A 19770-nucleotide genomic window follows, 5' to 3' on the forward strand; every position below is an offset into this window, starting at 1 on the left:
AATGAATGTAAATTGAGAACCTATTTGGCATGATCTTGGCTGGAGAACGTGTCAGTCTGCCTTTGCTATATTGTAGCATTGTTTCCAGTTGGAATTAGGTCATTTAGTATTACTACATGCCTATACTTTTGCCCACTTTATCATTATTTTCCTTAACCTGCTATTTTCCACCGTCTTAACAGTAAAGTATATCAAAGGACAAAGAATATTCCTCCTTGTCCCTTATGTCCCTTATTATGATAGATGGAAATGATGTACATTTCATTCCTATGCTATTTTTACAGTACAAAAGTAAAAGAACTTGAATCAGACTAAAACCTGCCTTTTTATAGCTCTATGCTCACAAATATACCCTAAATCTAGAGCTGACCTAGAAACCAAAGTCTTTCAATTTTAAGTCTTATGCAAAAGGTTAGAAGCATTTAATTGAAGTTTATGGGGCTATAAAGAGAGCTTTAATCTAGATTACAACCATGAACAGCGTTTTATCTTAGTCTAAGCCCTACTCAGCAGATATTTAAGGGGGTAAATGATCATCCTATATCTTAAGCTTGGAAAAGGAATGCTGGCAACAGGAATAGTAACCACAGAACCCCTAACTGGGGCCTCTTGCATAAAGGGAGCTTTAATAACACAGAGCCAGATTTTTCAAGAGGATTTAAATGTTAAGAGACTTAATGCACAATTTAGAAAATTTAACATGGTTGTTTCAGGTTCCACTGGTAGTGATGACTTAAAAGACTTCAGTGGAAGGTTTTAGTTTGGACATTTCTGCTGCTGTTCTCTAAGTTGTGCTGGGCCCTCTTCATGTTTACTTTGCAGAGTGGTCTGGCAGACAATAAAGGAAAACTGGAAGTTGCCACAGTGATTCGTATTATCTTTATCTTTTTTTCCTAGAGCAAAACCTTTATACTACTTCCACTGAGCAATGGCAGAGGAAATAAACTAAAGAATGGGGAATTATGTGTCAGCATGAGTGTACTTATTGAATTCTGTGAAAATAGTGATATTTCATGACACATTTCCAAATCACAGTCATTTTATTTATGCTGGGGAAAATGTAGGATAAATTCAAGAGAGTTCCAACTACAAGAATACTTACAATTGTTGAATTATAGAGCAAGACGTATGGAAACACAAATTTTTGAACAGTCCAGTTACTGTTGGCAACCCCTCCATGTTTAAGCTATCCTTAAGAGATATCAGTAATTCCTGAGGAAGAGAGGTGATAGGATTTATTTTTCTGGTTTAAGTAAATATTGCCAAAAACTAAATTGATACTAATACTTATACATAAATAAAATAATGTATCATTTGTTTAATCTTATAGAATCCAAAGTTTCTCATTAGTTTTACTTAAGTAGGAAAAAAGAAATGGATAAGCCAAAAGATGAGAAAAGCAAGGAAATTTGGGTTGGGTCACAGCTCTGTCACTTAGCCTCATCTTCTCTGAGGGTCAGTTCCTCAGCTGAAAACTTTATTTTTGTTTTAATTTTTTAATTTGAGTGTAGTTGACATACAGTGTTGTACTAGTTTAAGTACACAACATGAATCTTATGCAACTGATTCAATTTCTCTGTAAGTTATGCTGAGTTCCCCACAAGTGTAGCCTCTCTCTCTCCACACAATGCTATTAAAATATCAGTGGCCATATTCCCTTTGCTGTGTCCTTTATTCCCATGATTTATTTATCCCATAACTGGAAACTTGTATCTCCCACTCCCCTTCACCCATTTTGCCCATCCTCTTAACCCCCCTTCCCTTTGGAAACCACCAGTTTGCTCTCTGTGTTTATAGGTCTGATTCTACTTCTTATTTGTTTATTCATTTGTTTTATTTTTTAAATTCCACATATTAATGGAATCTCTTTTATATTTGACTTCTACAAATTAACTGTATATAGCTATCTCATCAATTATATCATTTACTGTATATATTACATTACTTTACTGTGTGTGTGTGTGTGTATTTATACACAGTTGTATTATATATAAGTAATAGAGCTCAAGTTGGAAGTGAGCTCTTCTGATTCCACAGCTCATGCTTGCATGGGCGCACCTCATTCACACTGCTTTCCTACTGATAGACAATGTGTCTCTGACTAAGTCATAGTTTGAATCCAAATGTCCACATTTATAATTTTGCCTAAAATCCATTTGATCATTGAGCTAACCTACAGATAATACAAAACTGTATTTTAGTATTTAATTTCCTATTTTATGGCACAACTAACCTGAAGCAATGACACAATATGGGAAATCATCAGTGATCCAAATACATTAGAGCCCTGTAGTTGCAGAAATAAGATCAAACGCATCTATCTCTGATTCCAAAGGTGAAATTTATTGCCGTAGAGTTGCTCATAGTATGTTCTTATAATAGTTTGTATTTCTTTGGTATTAGTTGTGATCTCTCCTCTTTCATTCATGATTTTATTTATTTGGGTCCTTTCTCTTTTCTTTTTGATAAGTCGGGCCAGGGGTTTATCAATTTTATTAATTCTTTCAAAGAACCAGCTCCTACTTTCGTTGATTTGTTCTATTGTTTTTTTGGTTTCTATTTCATTGATTTCTGCTCTGATCTTTATGATTTCTCTTCTCCTGCTGGGCTTAGGGTTTCTTTCTTGTTCTTTCTCCAGCTCCTTTAGGTGTAGGGTTAGGTTGTGTACCTGAGACCTTTCTTGTTTCTTGAGAAACGCTTGTACCGCTATATATTTTCCTCTCAGGACTGCCTTTGTTGTGTCCCACAGATTTTGAACCGTTGTATTTTCATTATCATTTGTTTCCATGATTTTTTTCAATTCTTCTTTAATTTCCCGGTTGACCCATTCATTCTTTAGAAGGATGCTGTTTAGTCTCCATGTATTTTGGTTCTTTTCAAACTTCCTTTTGTGGTTGAGTTTTAGCTTTAGAGCATTGTGGTCTGAAAATATGCAGGGAATGATCCCAATCTTTTGATACTGGTTGAGTCCTGATTTAGGACCAAGGATGTGATCTATTCTGGAGAATGTTCCATAGGTGATCTACTTACCTTGGTATCTGTGTATGTATCTTCAACTCCTTATAAACCCAGGAATATGAATTAGTAGCAGAGTATTTACTGTAATGTCTTATAACTAGCATAACTTCAATCTAATTCTTTCAGTCCTAGATTAAAAAAAAAAAAAAAAAAAGGTATTTCCCCCTAAAATGAAATTACTGTTCAATGCTGCTGTCCACAGCTATGGAAAAACTAAAAAAAAAAAAAAAAAAAAAAGTATTCTATGGCTATTAGTAATGAAATTAACATTTCACTTTAAAAGCCATATTTAAATGGAATTTTAAAAACATTGTTTACCAGGACTAAAACCCAACCTTTTTTTACTAAAAAATAAAACTCAACTTTTTATGTCAACAAAAAAGTCAAGAAGTTAGAATAGATATAATTATCTGGCTACCTATGGTGTGTTTGTTATCATGTCATAGATTTTATATCATATATGAATTCATGGATGGATTTTCTTTATAATGTTCTGAACGACCTCAAAATCTAGTACTGTTAAACTTCTAAAATTCAAGTGACTTGTTTATAATTAATAGCTGGTAGTGACAGAGCCAAAATTCTAATACAAGTCAGTCAGACTCTAGATTGCAATTCTTTCGAACTGGCCACTCAGAACTATAGCAGCTTTTGAATTCATAATGACTGTGCCTATATATGTCATACCTAATTTAAAAATGATGGGTTTTTGGCTGGGGAGACTGTCTAGGAATTTTGAAATATACATTTTCAAACATTCATGTCAGAAATCTGAGAACTAGAAGTCTTCAACTGTGTTCTTAGACTCTAGTCAAAGTGAAGTTTTCCAAAGAATAAATGACATATAAATGCTTTCAGGTGGATTTTTTTATTTGCTTAATATTATTTTTAAAGTTCTATTAAGAAGAACATTGAATAAGAAGACCGAAGACTTGAAACTAAACTCTAAGTTAAAATTAACACTTTGAGGAAGCTAGATCCTTTTTAGAATCTGACAAGCATTTTAAACCTCACTTGAAAACAAAAGACACTTATCCAATGTATTTGTACACTAATTTCATAGAGTTCAAGGACACAGAAGTTTTTTTAAGCCCATTTGTCCATTTAAAAACCTCTGACTTGGCATGTTTTGTTCTGTTAAGAGAGAAGAATGAGAATGGGTAAGACCTTTCCTGCTCCACCTAAAATTCTGAAAGTTGATTCTAAATCTAGAAATCAATAAACACTGAGCAATATTTATTAGATAAATACTGAATCTTGGACATTAAGAGATTCGTTATTCTAAAACAAAGAAACAAACAACCCACATTTAAGATAGAGGTGTTTTTTGTTTTTTGGGTTTTTTTTATATTTTTTCTTTATTTATCTGACAGAGATCACAAGCAGGCAGATAGGCAGGCAGAGAGAGAGGAGGAAGCAGGCTCCCTGCAGAGCAGAGAGGGGCTCTATTCCAGGACCCTGGGATCATGACCTGAGCTGAAGGCAGAGGCTTAACCCACTGAGCCACCCAGGTGCCCCTTAAGATAAAGGGTTTACGCCAAAGAAAACCATTAGCCTGTATGTGTCTCTTCTACCAAGCCAGATTTAAATGGTTCTATCTACGAAAGAGTTACAAACGACAAAGTGTAGGAGTGCCTGGCTGGCTCAGTTATTTAAGTATCTGACTGTTGATTTCTGCCCAGGTCATAATCTCAGGGTTGTGCGACCGAGCCAGGCTGGAGGCCATCTCCGCACTCAGCAGGAAGTCTGCTTGACATTCTCTCTTTCCCTCCACCCCTCTCTTCATTCCACACTTGTGCTCTTTCTCTTAATAAATAAATAAATAAATAAATAAATAAAATCTTAAAACAAAAGAGAAATGATAAAGAATAGCCCACATGGTGTTATATGCACTTTGTGACACAAGTGCTTATTAATTTAATAAGAGAAGCATTGTGAAATTGTTTCTGGTGGGGGGACTATATTAAAGTTCAAAACATAAATATATGTATTCGCTTTTTCTCTTTAATGGATACATCCTGGCAAGGGCCCATACACTTCTCAAGAATTTTCCTATTAAATCATACTAGACTCTTCTTGCTTCTGAAGATTTTGTGCCTCAGTTTCCTCATCTGTGCCATAGGATTAAAAATAGCACCTACTTCCTAGAACAATTACTACAGTTTACTGAATTAATATATATGAGGGTTTGGGAGAGTGTCTTGCACAAAGAAAATGCCCAGTAAATATCGGAAACTATGGAAATTATCAGTGGTGTTCTTATGAATTCTATTATTACTATCAATATGTCCTTTTGTCCTCAGATGGGATTTCTTCTGTATATGATCTATGGAAAAACTAATAAAATCCAAGTGAGAAAACTGCATGTAGTTGGAATACTCTGTGAAGAAAAAAATATGTACATTGGTGCTTGATAAATGGAAACCAGACCCATAATAACATTACAAATTTCAGCAGGGGGAGGATATGTTTGTTTAAATGGAAATACAAAATACATCATCTGTTTGATTTACATAATATGAGCGATTCAAAAAAATCTAACTGTAAATAATACAGCTGATGTTACAACAACTCAGTTGTTTGTGAGATGGGCAATTTAGCACCTTTCAAATGAGAAAGTGACTCCCAGGGAATCACTGCCCCTAAGATAAATAATATTTTTTTAGAAGTAAAGAGAAGAAACTACTGGTATTCCCTTGTATTGTTGATTCAGCTTTTACCACCACACTAGTGCTTGCTATTTAAGTCATGCCTTGGCTTCTTTACTGCACTGTTCGGCGGTTACTGATGCGTTTAACACAGCTGTCAGCACGTGATAACGTATTGTTCCATTCACATCTTTCCTGTGCTGTGAGTTAACTGCTTTTTTCTAGTATCACCTGATATTTTTTTCAATAAGTAAAAACAAAACAAAACAAAAAAGCCACAGGGAAATAAGTAAATACAGTCTGCCCAACATTTTCTAATAAAATGTGAATTACATTATTATAAGTATAAATGTTCCATATGAAACTCTAACATCAAAGAATTTAAATTATTTTTCTGAGCAACAAATCCCTTTAAGAGCTGCCATGTGCTATTTCTCACATCAGTTCAATAAATATAATTCTTTCCCCTCCCTCTTGGTTCCTGTACTTTCCCAGTCTCTCTCTCCCTCTCCTTTCCTCTTTCCCCTCTCTTCTCCTCCCTTCCTCCAGACACTAATGACTAATTTGTGGGCACCTGCTGTTTATTTTATTTTGCTCCTGAAATTCTATTTAAATTAGCAAAGGAATTTTGTTAGACTGTATGTCCTATCTAAGAAAAAAACAAAAAGAAAAACTGGTCTAAATCTCATCCAACTCTTGGTTGAGTTTATTTTCGTCAAGTTGCTCAGAACATCAGACATTAATTTAACAGTTGTGTGTTTTGTTTTGTTTTTTTAATATTTCGAGTCCTTCACTTCTCAAGTTAATTGTTTATAGGCATGACAAAATTTAATCTTATTTCAGGGTGGTATTTTTTTTTTAATAAAAACATTCTTTTTGAGGAGCCCGGCACACATTTTTATAGCTTAATTTATCTTAAGTAGGGAGCTAGAGAGGACTTACCCTTTGGAAACTTAGAGCAAATTCACAAGGAGCTTGCAACCTGCCTAAAGACTAATGGGAGCTATTTATTTATTTATTTATTTTTTTTTTTAAAGATTTTTATTTATTTATTTGACAGACAGAGATCACAAGTAGGCAGAGAGGCAGGCAGAGAGAGGGGAGGGGGAGAAGCAGGCTCCCTGCCGAGCAGAGAGCCCGATGTGGGGCTCGATCCCAGGACCCTGGGATCATGACCTGAGCTGAAGGCAGAGGCTTTAACCCACTGAGCCACCCAGGCGCCCCAAATGGGAGCTATTTAAATGAGATCTTTCTCTTGCGTGTAGCCAAGCAAGTGGTGTGGAGAGGAGATCAGGTACTCCCCAGTTCCTACCTCAGCCTGTCCTTGTGCTTCTTATCTGGAAAAGAGAAAAAAAAAAAAAAGTTGAGGGATGGCTAGCTGTGTTGGTTTTCTTCTTTACTCTGTTTTCAGGAAGCCAATCAAAAAGTAAAATCAAAAAGGTCCATAAGTTTATTTTTCTCTCCATTGTCTTTAGTTTAGCTATTGGGAATTTTTTTTCCATTTTTATTATACAGATCTGAAGATTATGCTAATGAATCTACACTTCATTGCTCAGGCTGTAGAGAAACCTACATCATCTGTGCTGTGGTTCTGTTGTTAAAATATAATCACAGGTTGTATATTGCTGGGAAGTCATAAAACAATTATTGTTGTCCTCTCCATTATTTTTTTTTAATAGAAAATGGAAAAGGGCCTTCCAGATGTGGAATAGCTTTTCATCAGTAGAGTATTTAGGAAGAAGTAGTCTTATTTCATTACTGTTTATTATCCTGATCATAAGAATAACTGGTATTTTAGAAGTTTCAAATCCACTGGTATTTTAGAAGTTTCAAATGCATTGAGTCATTAGATTTTCACAGGGTGTTGGGTAAGGACCTAATGAAAATACTGCTCATATTTTAGGATCTGTGAGGAAACTGGGGCTCTGCAAGTTTCCTACAGACAGAGCTCCTTTTGCTATATTCTGCTTTGATTCATACTATGTTAAATAAAGCAACATAATAATTTCATCCTTATTAATATAAATATAATTGACCAAAACTCTGTGATGCTGTACTGGCCCAAGCTTTGCTTCATTTCAGGGCAGAGTGCTCCCTGATTAGAAATGAGTCCCCTCCATCACAGGTGCTGATGATTCCCAACATGCGTAGCTAACCTTGGAATTCATTCAATGACAATTTAATCACCCACATCCTCCTCTGTGACTACTCTCATAACCCAGCCTCTTCAGCATTAGCAGTACTGGGGAACGGAAAATGAAGGGGAAGAAGACTCAGAACCTTGATAGGGGTGGAGCCTGGCTTCACAAACTCTTTCCAAATTACCCATTCTCCCGTTAACTCATTGTCAGGAGGAGCCCACAGAACATGGCATGCTTGTAGAATAATTCTCCTATGCACCTTAGAAGCATGGAAGGCAATTTGCTAATGCTTGGTACCTCTGGGGACACTGAGTCAGATAATACACTGTACCTTTGCAATAAGCATTGGCTTTTCTTTGCTGGAATGCCAAGAGCATCATTCATTTTGCTAGTTCTGGTGTGGCTGCGGGTGGCCTTCATAGTACAAGTGAAGGCAAAACAAGGCCTGTGTCATCTGAAATTAAGTAAATTTACTAGTAAAGTATTACTGGATTTCATTTTTCTGTTTTCTCTTATTTTGCCATTGTCAGCAATAAAGTTAACATTTTTTCTGCATTGTGGGTCTAAAAACTGTAATCTTGGTCTTAATCAATTCATTGTTGTTAGGGATACTGTGTAGGTGTAGATGTTGAACTTGAGGAGACATTATTTACTAAGTAAAAGATAGCTTTTGTGCTCCATTGGGTCTTGAATACTTCTGTCTCACAACAGGGAATAAACTGGTTTGCCAAAAAAGTTTTGTTTTGTTTTGTTTTGTTTTGTTTTGTTTTGTTTTCACTACTAAGGATTTGTAGTAGTGAAAAGAAATAAGACTATCTGGGTTTTGGTACCGTGCTGTGGGTCAGGACAGAGTCAGCCACTCAGCTGAAGGTCCATCTCCAGCTCTGGGTACAGTTGCTGTGTGTCTGCTGGAGCAGGGAAGGGACTCTGCCTTCCCTATAATGCTGCCTCTTCTTCAGCTCCTTTCCATGAATAGACCACCTGCCAGTCTAGTCCCACCACGCCCCACACCTTGTTTTTGAATTTGTGTGCTTTTTACCCCACCCTGTTCAAATCAAGAATTGAAGTATCAGTCACACCAAAAAACCTCATCTCAGCACAGAAGAGATAGAAGCAATAGGAAATCAGCTTGAAAGAGCATCAGAGCATGTTCCTGCCTAATCTGAGAGACACAAAGCCTCCATCTTAAAATTACTTCACAGAGATTTCTGAATCCAAGAAGGTTAAGAATACCACAGAGAGGCATCTTATTTTAGAACTCAAAAAGACTCAAGGGAATCAATTTGTCCAACACACCTTGTTTAGCAGATAAGCAATCAGAGGTCTGGACAAGTTGAACAACTGCCCAAATGTCAAAGAGCAAACTACCGGCATCCCTAGATAGAAGTCCCAGGTTCCTGGCCAATTTCTCTAAATTTTTAGCAAGTGCTTAGTATTCTTTCAAGTCTTTAAAAGGCACATTGCAGCTCTTCCTACCGAATGGAGTGATACAGAAGTACCCACATATCTGTGGTAATTTCTTAATTTCACATTAATAAAACAATTCCTGTACTATTGGGGGTCTTGCTTTTTCATTTAATATTAGGACATAAGGCCTTATTTTGAAACTTTTATAATTATGAATACCCCTCAACAAGAGAAGTCTTTTCGAATCAAATTATCTCCTGACTGGAAAAATTGAGAACAAGGCAAGTTGGGTTTTTTGTGTGTTTCTGTTTTTGTTTTATTTTGTTTTTTTAAGTGAGGACAGAAGGAGAGGGAGAGAGAGAATATCTTAAGCAGGCTCCATGTCCAGCCCAGAGCCCAACATGTGGCTTGATCTCATACCCCTGAGATCACGACCTGACATGAAATCAAGGGTCAGACACTTGGGGCACCTGGGTGGCTCAGTGGGTTAAAGCCTCTACCTTAGGCTCAGGTCTTGATCCCAAGGTCCTGGGATGGAGCCCCACATTGGGCTCTCTGCTCAGCAGGGAGCCTGCTTCCCCCTCTCTCTGTGCCTACCTCTCTGCCTACTTGTGATATCTGTCTGTCAAGCAGATAAATAAAATCTTCAAAGAAAGAAAGAAAGAAAGAAAAGAGTCAGACATTTAAACTGAGCCACCTAGGCACCCCTTACTTTTTTGTTTTGTTTTAATGGGCCCATATGACCCAATTAGTCCTCCTCAGGTTAACAGGAATAAAAGAAATATTTTAACACAGTCATGATGAAACAGTTCAGATCATGTATTCGCTGGCAGTTCAACATGCTTTCAAGGTTTTAAAGCATGAATTGTCTATGTCTTCTGTGTCATGTCTTCAGCATGAAGAATTGTCTATTTATCACAAATATTCTTTCAGAGTAGCTTCGTCTTTCCAAGGATTCCTCTCTTTCTGTTAAGATTCAAACACATGTGGGACCAATGTCATGAAGCCCTATTCTATTAATCCTATGCTTAGGTGAAGAAAAATGGCATTGTCCTTGCACATTGAATTCATGATACTTTTCCAAAGCTTTGCAAACAATTAAAAGAACAGCAAAGCCCGAAGTCTGTGCCTAGACTTACTTCCCACTAAAAACTATAACCAGCAATTCCCAGCAAATGAAATGAGAACCTAAAACTGTCCTAATTCTGTTTAAGTAGCTGTTGCTATGTCTTGCTATGCATGAAGGACATAGAAGCTCAGCTCTACTACTATTCATCTGTTGTTCTTACAGACTTGTGTTTTATAGCTCCAAGTTTTCTTTGCCCCAACACAAAACCCAGTATAAGCATGTAAGTAATATTTGCAGGCACCACAAGAAAGTACAGTCCATTACCGGATGAAACACGCTATAACACAGAAAAGGGGCATAGAGGTGTAAGATGAATTCAAGATCTAGTCTCAGCTCCTTTCTCACTTATAAGATTAGAGTGATAATTATGGGTCTTGGACCTTTTTACATGACTATTAGTAGGGGAAGAGTACACATGAAGAAATGGGAAATCATGAAACTTACTTTTATAAGGGTAGTAAGCTATTCTTGAATAAAGACATTAAGAACAGCTGACTCCAAGAGAGACAATTCCTACAGCAGGGCCAGACCTAAGATATTTGCTTATGGTGAGCTAAAGGCAGACATGTTTGTTATGCTTTCATTGTTTTAATAGGCATCCCCACCCAAAAAAGGAAAAAAAAAAAGCAACTAGCACCATTATTATCATAGTATTGGACAAAGGTCTCTTTGACTCTAAAAATTAAAAGCAATTAGCTAATTTATATTAATTCTATATGCTTTCAGTATTGCATGTTAAGTTAACATAGATTTCCATCCATCATAGCCCCAGAGAAATTCAATTAATTCTCACACACTTCTCTTGTATAGTAGTGCACTCTGATTAGTGTTGCATTAACAGATGAAAATCATCTTCTGGATAAGGCAGGGAATTGAAAATTAAATAAACAAATATATATTACTTGGGGAAGGTCACCCCCCAAAAAGTGAAAGGGTTTTCTAGATTCAGCCTGCCAGCAGAAACATTACAATCACGAGCTATTGAAGAAACATTTCATGGCACCAGAACACTTGGAATGTCACCATGTTGTTTTTCTCACAAGACTGGTTGAAAAATCTTTCTAAATATGGTACAGCGAAAACTAAGATCTCATCTACTTCTGATCAACTTTAGTTCCCAATCTGTGGTGAATGTTTTTAAAAGGCCAAACCACCACCCTTCCTAAAATCTTTTCATATTCGTCTTTCTACACAGTTTGTTACTTGGGTTGTATGAAATGCAGATGCACTAGATCTTAGAGCTACAGATACATAGTCATCTCTCGCTTCCCCATCTTGTAAGGGTTGTATGGAAGAAAACTTACCTGGAATGTCTTTTTGCTGGAGCATGTAAAGGGATTTCCTGGAAGGAGGCCTTCACTCATACAAATGAGTGTCAAAATAGAAAAGGAGCCTCAGCATTATCTTCAAGGTGTAAACATTAGCCCAATAATTAACTCCACTAGGTACTGAAATTTTTCTTTTTAACTTGCTTTTCAAAATATCAGGTCCCAAATTCTTAAAGCATTTGGTGATACAGTAAAGATTCCACGTGCCTAGTATTTTTCAGGCAGATTTTTTGTATTTTTATCCCTGGGAAGGACAAGTATTATTGAGTAGCAACCTACCCCCACAACTTCCCCCCACCCCTAAAAAAAAAATCATAATTTATTATGCAAACTTAAGCACTATGTCGAAAAACAATTCATTACATAATAAATGATTAAATTTTACATAAGAATGTTGGGCAGGGCTAATTCCCTTCTTTTGGATGTGAGTGTCCAGTCCATCTCCTCTGTTCTCTGACACATTATTCAGATATAATCATTATCCTTCATAAGGGGGAAATGGCACAATGCCAAGCTGATGGATTTTTCTAAGTCATTAACCCAGATTTCTCTGTTTTAAATTTGCTTGGAAAAAACTTTTCTGTATATTGCTTTAGCCAGAACCCTTTTTTTTAAATCAACTTTTTAATGTTGTTAACTATTAAATTAAAATTTTGAAAGTGGGCTTTTCCTGTATTAAAAATAGATTCACTGTTGGCTCAGAACCAAATTCTAAGGACATGAGGTTGTGTGTGCTTCCCAGTGGCCGTAACCTGAGGACTTTATTTAAACTATCTATTGAATCTACAGTAATTTGGTGTCTGGAAGAATAGGATCTTTATCAACAAAGGGCTGCCAGAACCCCCAACTGCTTCTTGAGTAGCTGTAATAGATGAATACTGTTACAACCAACTGTGCATTTAGGTTTTTACTCAAAAGGCTTTCACTAATGCTGGTGGTATTCCATATCCATATGTTTATCTCGGAGCCCAGTAGTTCCCATCTGACTTTCATTACTTTTTTGAGAGGATCAGTTTTACAAGTGGAATCAGAAAAGCAGTCAAAGTAATTGCAAGTGGCAATCAGTGAAATATAACAATTTTAGCTTAGGAACATATGTTCCATTATAAAGAAAATATTCCTTTTTTTTTTTTTTTTCCCTCATAGCTCCAGGACTCATATTTTTCCCAGGGCAAGAAGAGGCCATATACAGGTTCTAGTGCTACCTCTCGTATCTTGCCAGTAGCCATGTAAAATGTTTGTTCCCCTGCGGGGATAGGCAACTCCTTTCATCCCAAGGAAATCTATTCCCTTTTTGATTCTGACAATTTCAAAATGCTTTATTATATTGGAGACGAAATTCTTCTGTCTGTAGTAACATTGTTCAGAATTGAAAAATTCGGATCTCAATAGAGTAAACCTAACCCTCTCTTCAGATCCTCACAAGGCAGCTGTCATCCCCAACCCCTAAATTTTCCTCTGCCAGGCTGTACCATGTATCCCTTTCTCATACAGAACAGCTTTGATTTCCTTAACCTCTCTGGTCACTCTCCTTGGAAGAAGCTCAAATTTATCTATATTCCTCTTAAAGGTGTCACACTGAATTAGACTTTCAATCAGAACACCAGCATCAAATTCAAGCTCTGCTAATTATTAGATGTCAGAACTGAGGCAAATTTATTTTTGTCCTTGGAGATAGCAAGGGTTAATAACTGAGACCTGGTCTAGAGGCCAAAACAGGTGATAACCATGTTAACAAAATAGTATATAATTACAATGTGTAGTAAGTAATATAAAGAGTTGTCAAGAAAGTTCTGGGCTCCAAGAGAATCAAAGGCAGTGTTTCTGAGATATTGGTGGAGTGTTTTACAACAGGAAGAAGATAGTGTGTTCTAAAGTGGCGGATGGCACTGAGGTAGGAGAGCAGTGTTTTCCTACCAATAGAGGGTAGACCAGCATCTAGAGTTTAGAAGGCAAGGAGGTGAGTAGAACAAGATGTGTTTGGAAAAGTGTGGAGCTTTGTAACTATAGTTGAGAGTTTCAGTTTTTTTGGAAGTAAAAGGGAAGCCCATTGTTGGGTTGGAAGGAAAGAAGTTATAGTGTCTGAAATATTTTCTTAGAAATTGCTCTTATGCTAGATGAAGAGCAGACTGCAAAGGACAAAAGTAGAGCAGGATAAGCAATTAAGAGGCAATCGTCATAATCCAAGAAAGGTGCACATAGTACAACAATACTGTGAGGTTTAAACAAGAAGCAATCTCTGTGGAGACTAAGACAGTTGTAGCAGACAGAAGGACTATCATTAAACCAGACTCCAGCAGTCAGAGCAAGAGCTTTCATCTCTATGCACCTCAGTTTTCTCCTTTGCTAAAGGAATATCCTGACAGGATATATTTCATAGAGTTGTTTTAAGGATTAAATGAGTTTGCCAATGAGTTCCCTGTTAGCTAAATTTGTGCAGAATTTCTCACCGTTACACATACTCTAACCTACACTGCATTTTCAGACTCAGGCATTATTTTATTTCATTTCTGTCTGGCAATGTGGTATAGCATGGGTGAGGAATGTGACCAGATAAAATTCTCTCATCCTTTGCATGCTGTATTTTACTGATGCAGTGGAGAAAATAGACAGTGTGAGAAAAATAGCACAGTGTGGATAATCAGTTGTAGTTTTCTTTCTTTGGTATCTACCTTGTCATATTACAGAGATCCAATACTTGGACCACCTATTTCTTTAATGTGATAGTCCCAGTGAGACTTTATCTTGCTTAAGACATATTACAATTATATACTTGTTTATTAATGTGGTTATTGCCTGTTTTGACCTCTAGACCACGGCTCTGCTATTAACCCTTGATTCCTCTAGCATAGTGCAGAACAGTAATATAACATTGCCCTCACACCAGATCCCAGGCTGTTTTTTTCTTATGAGAGGTTCACCTCATGGAATAACACTTCTTGTTTTACAGGCATCCCAGGAAGTGACTATGTGAATGCCAACTACATAGATGGCTATAGGAAACAAAATGCCTATATTGCAACACAGGGATCTCTCCCCGAAACATTTGGGGACTTTTGGAGAATGATATGGGAGCAACGGAGTGCAACAGTTGTGATGATGACAAAACTAGAAGAACGATCCAGGGTAAGAATATCTACCTTCTCCTTCTTCACATCTTTCCTCAGGTAGTCCTTATGTTGCATATTTTATTCTTTTCAGAATCTACCCTTCCTTCAGCTCTGACTTTCTAACAGAAACAACTCTGAATGGGTATCAAAAGCTCTGATGAAACCACTTTTTAACACTGAATCTTTTAAGAAGAAATTCTCTCATTACAGTGTGATTGCCAAAAATAAAAAGGTACTCAAAAAAGTAAACAGTTTGGTTAGAGAAAATAAATATTCACTTGAACCTCTTTCAAAAACTCACATTGAACAAAAACACACAGACTTTGGGGGAGAATCCCAACAATATATACTTGTCAGTATTTTTAACTTTTTCTTTCTCATAATCTGTAGGGTAAAGTCTAAAATTCTATGAAAGAGGTTCTTATATAAATTATTCAAATTAGCATAAATTAAGTTAGGGCAGCCGGAAAAATGATATGGGTTAATACACAGCTGAGAAAACACATAAATGTGTAGAGGGCATTTTGCTACTTTAGCCTTCTCCAAAATGAATAGATTTTAATAACAGTCATTGCTCGTTAAGGTCTAAGAAGGGGGTTTTATTCATCATATGGGTCCAATATTATGGTGCATGGCACATTAGTTAAATGTTATTGATTTGCAGAACTAAAGCATAATGGGTAAGCAGTGTGCCATATTCCCAAGTGAATATGCAAATATTGTAGCCATCTGATGAAAATCAGTCTTTAACCTTGAGAATTTAATGAAGGAGTCTCTTAAAAATCACTGAAGGCAGCACAGACTCTCTCTGAAGAGTAGGGCAGTCAGGGCAGAGTTTTGAAACCACTGGTGAATGATTTCTTTTACTGTGGTCACAGTAGCCTCAAAAAGATATTTAGAAGGAAGCCAAAGCCCAACCCCCCATTTGTTGTGTGACAGTTGAGTTTATAAATGGTCTCCTAAGCTCAATACATGGCAGTTTCTTTTAGCTCAGGCATGTAGATGAGGGAAAAGTTGAAGGCTATGCAGGTGATTCCTAAGGAGAGAACTCAAGCTCAAGAAAAAATAAAAAGTCCTAAAAGTGGAAGTAATGTATGTGGTACACCACTGGTTTACCAAACACAAAAAGCGATCAAATCTCTTTATAACATGTGAATTGTATAGAAATACTGAAATATTGTCTGAAAGGAGTTTAGGTGAAAACTGTGAAGACAAATGTCATTGTCATTTTTTACATGAAAACCCCATTAAAAAGATGCAAATGGATCCAATATTGATCTTTACTCAGGATAACCCCTAGATAGCAAGTCCTATAAAAACAATCCCTACCCAACTGTTTCGTGAATATAACTCTTCATGATGCAATGTCTAACACATATTAGACACATTGATACTTCACAACAGTCCTGTGAGATACACACTACTAAGATCTCCAGTTTACCTATGAGCCAACTAAGCCTAGAACATTCTAGAAGGTCACTTAACGTCATTCAGCTATCAAGGTAAGAGTGAGGATTTGAAGACCGACAGTCTGGCTCCAGAACACATGTGCCTAACCATCAGGCCATATTGCCTGTTAACACTTGGGTGAAGCTGAGACAGCTGAACTATTATATTACAGCATGCATGTAAATCCAACCTACCCAGCCTGCTCTGCCTGGAGATACCGCTGGTAACAAGCAGTCATTTGCAAAAGCTGTTTTCAGTAAAACACACATTTTATCTTGACACTGCAGGCCTTCATTAAACCGTGCACAGAAACTTGTTTTGAAATAACCAAATGAAATTCTGCCCCTTTTCTCCCTAATTGCTTCTAATAATAAAGTTAGTTCTAACTGGCCCCACTGCCACCACAACATCTGATGGTAATGAGCAGTTCTTGGCGGAAGGCATTGTGACTTAAATACCTACAGTTTATCTTTATGTTGCAGGCTACCTTTTTTTTTTTTTTTTTTCCCCACCTCAGACAGAGGAACTTATTTTGAAGTTACTAAATGAACCTCTGTTTGCTCCCTTCATTAATTACTCTTTGCTCCTGCAAGTTAGCTTTTTCCTTTGTTAAATGGCCTAAGGAGCCCAATTAAAATGCTGTCTTGTGATTTTTATTCTATGGTGGTTCACTCTGTACCCAAACTTGTGATGACCTGTATAAGCCAACATGGAGGCGTCTCAACATCCTCAATCTGACCATACCAATGAGCCCTGACCCAAAGCCCCTTGTTCCCCAGTCTAGAATGCTTGAGAATAAATGACCACATGCAACTGAGGAGTCTAGCAAAGTTCTGGTCCCCCAAACTACCTCACCTGCTTTTGATTTTCTCCCTTCTATCCTCCCACCTCACCTTTTCCCTATCCAGTTGCTGCTTCTCCTAAAGTCTAGGAAGAAAGGGGAAAGCATTCCTGGATTCGCAACTAAGAACTTGGATTGAGTTTCTCAAAATAGTGGTTAATTGTTACAGAAATATATAGCTTTATACTTTAGGAACTCTGTGGGTTATACAGGCTGATCTGGGAACTCTACGAATTTTCACTTCTGAGTAGCCAGCTTCAAAGCAGATTTTGAATTAGTCTGGCTTTATTTAGGCACTGCTTGTAGTCTCCCTCAAAAAGGGAGATGGTCTAGGCAGTTGAAACAAATCACCTCTCCAGGAGTTGAAGCCTGAAATTTCATCATTTGGAAGAAGGCTCACTCAGGTTCTTGAAATAATATTCACCCCACACCTTGGTATATGGGGGAAAAAAAAGTATATGTGCAAATGTGTGTAAACACTTCTGTGTACTGTAGAATACTTTTACAGGAGTACATGTTGACTGGTGATTTGGGATGGGGATGAGAGAAGAAGAGAAAAGGAAAGAGAAGATAAATGATATTTCACAAGACTGTCTAGGGATACCACCATCAGAGAGAAGGGAATTATATGACACAGTCCTAAGGAAGGGTGCCTTGAAGTCAAATGTTTGGGTTTAGATCCCAGCCATAGTGCTTACTACTGTATGACAATAAACACATTACCGGGATCTCCAAAAGTCTTATTTGCTCTTTTTAAATTACATAGAAAAATTATTGTGGCATTAACCAAGGTAAGGAATATGACAAAGTCACCTCAGTGAATCTCAGCTGTTAGTGTTTGGTTGAGACAGAGAACTAGGAGGGTGTACCAGAACAAAATCAGCTTCCCCTAAAGCTGCTCTCAAAGAGTTCAGGTTTTATTCCCAAATGCAATGTGTTTGTTCTCTGTGGGTGCCGGTGAATCCTGACCAGCCTCACAGTCACTGCTCATGATGAATTCTGCCCACCGTTTCCAGTGTAACACCCATGTACTGTGATCAAAAGAGCTCAGAACATGGGCTTCTTTTGCCCTTGCCTTCCCCAGGACAGAATCTGCAGAATCGAGACACTGATGCAGGGAATTGTTAATTAGTCGGCACATGGACCACAGGACTTCTGGCTGTGGCTTCCACTGCAACCATAATCTTCAAACAATGCAATATGAAAATAGTAATATCAGCATAAATTACATGTAGTAGTAATTGTCACTAAAGACAATATATTCTTGGCACAATGTTTCCTTTTGATTCGGTTTTGCATTACCCTTCCCCATCCTTTTATTTACTTGAAAGTGCTAGGGAATTGCTTCCTTACTCCCCGTGTCCTGTGTTTTCTAGCATTGTGCTTTGCCTCTACTCAGGCCTTTGGATGACAAAGTAGCAGTGCTTAAACCTTTGCCAAATTGGAACAGAGAAGGCTCTTGGGTTCATTAGCATGTATTAGAAGTTTCACTAGCCTTTTGTTAAAAACTGACCTTTCTTAACATTTCATTGGCTAAAGAAGCCCTTCCAAGAGTGATGACTTAAAGACTCAAATTGGTCTTTTGGAAACTTAAGTTCTTTGATTTTCAAATAATCCCCCCCAAATGTGGCCTTGCAAGAATTCCAAATTTAACTTAGAAGACTGTTTGTATATTGTGCTTTCAGCTCTCAAACCATGAAGAGAGAATGTGTACCTTGAATATTCTCTGAGTGTCATTTGGAAATATAAAGAAGCAAAATATAAGGCTATAAACTGCAGATTTTGAAAGTAAAGTACAGTCGTTGCCTGAAAACACAGAGATCAGTTTAAAGCCTTGTAAAACGTGGTGTGTGACATGAGATACTGTTAGTAGGTCTTATTCTACAATTTCCATCTTTTTTGCCAAATCCTCTCAAGTTCTGCATAGTTCATTGATTCTGTAGCGAGTCATTCTCTCGTGCCCTAGAATGTGGTCTCTAATTGTTTCCATGTTTCATAACATGCCAGTAAGCACATGAATCGGTTTGGGCAACCACATGGAGGGAAGAAAAATTCGGAAAAAATGAAGCTCTGGTAGGAGAGTAATTCCACTCCAAGGGTGTTATTTGTGGGCAACTAGGACACATGGTTGGCAGCCTTGCTTGAACAATTGGAGGCTCCGAGGTAGGATTTGCCAAGGTGACTCCTGGCCCAGGAACCTCTAATCCTTAGTGGGCGATTGTCCTTTTCTTCTCCCCCGCCCCCCTTCATCTGTTTGCTTTTGGCTATTCCTCTTCTACTTTGTTTCCCAGGGAATGTGTAAGCCTCTTGCTTAACAAACTCTTCAGCAGCCTTGATAAGCTGAAACAGCTTAACCAAGGTTAAGGGATATCCGACTTTCTCTTGTCCTCACCAGCTTACCCTTACTTACTGCCCATGGTTGATGGTCACTTTTGCTTCTGTTGTCTTGCAAGCTTTATAGTGGGATATGAATCATTTCAACTGCTATTATTGTGATATCGTGCTATGACTAGTGCTATAAATATTGAGGATAAGGAGTGAAATTTTGACCCTTAACAAAGGGGACATGATTTGAACTGCTGTTCAGTGTGGGCCACCTTGATTAGTGGTGTAAGCATAGGGTTAGCAGTGAGGAATTCTACACTTGGTTTCCAGATTATCTAAATCCCATTTTCTGTTCCCAGATAAAAAATTATGCA

At 37.4% G+C, this 19770-nt stretch overlaps 1 protein-coding gene across 40 annotated transcripts in view; it reads left to right on the forward strand.

The window, feature by feature from the left end:
• Positions 1 to 19770, forward strand: part of PTPRD (protein tyrosine phosphatase receptor type D) — a 2315363-nt gene that overhangs the window by 2238820 nt on the left and 56773 nt on the right. For all 40 annotated transcript variants that reach the window (XM_059143037.1, XM_059143036.1, XM_059143035.1 and 37 more), the window contains one exon: positions 14622 to 14797. In XM_059143037.1, coding sequence (XP_058999020.1) covers positions 14622 to 14797 — 176 coding nt within the window. The remainder of the gene's footprint in view (positions 1 to 14621; positions 14798 to 19770) is intronic.

This window comes from Mustela lutreola, chromosome 12 (assembly GCF_030435805.1).
Source record: "Mustela lutreola isolate mMusLut2 chromosome 12, mMusLut2.pri, whole genome shotgun sequence".
Lineage (NCBI taxonomy): Eukaryota > Metazoa > Chordata > Mammalia > Carnivora > Mustelidae > Mustela > Mustela lutreola.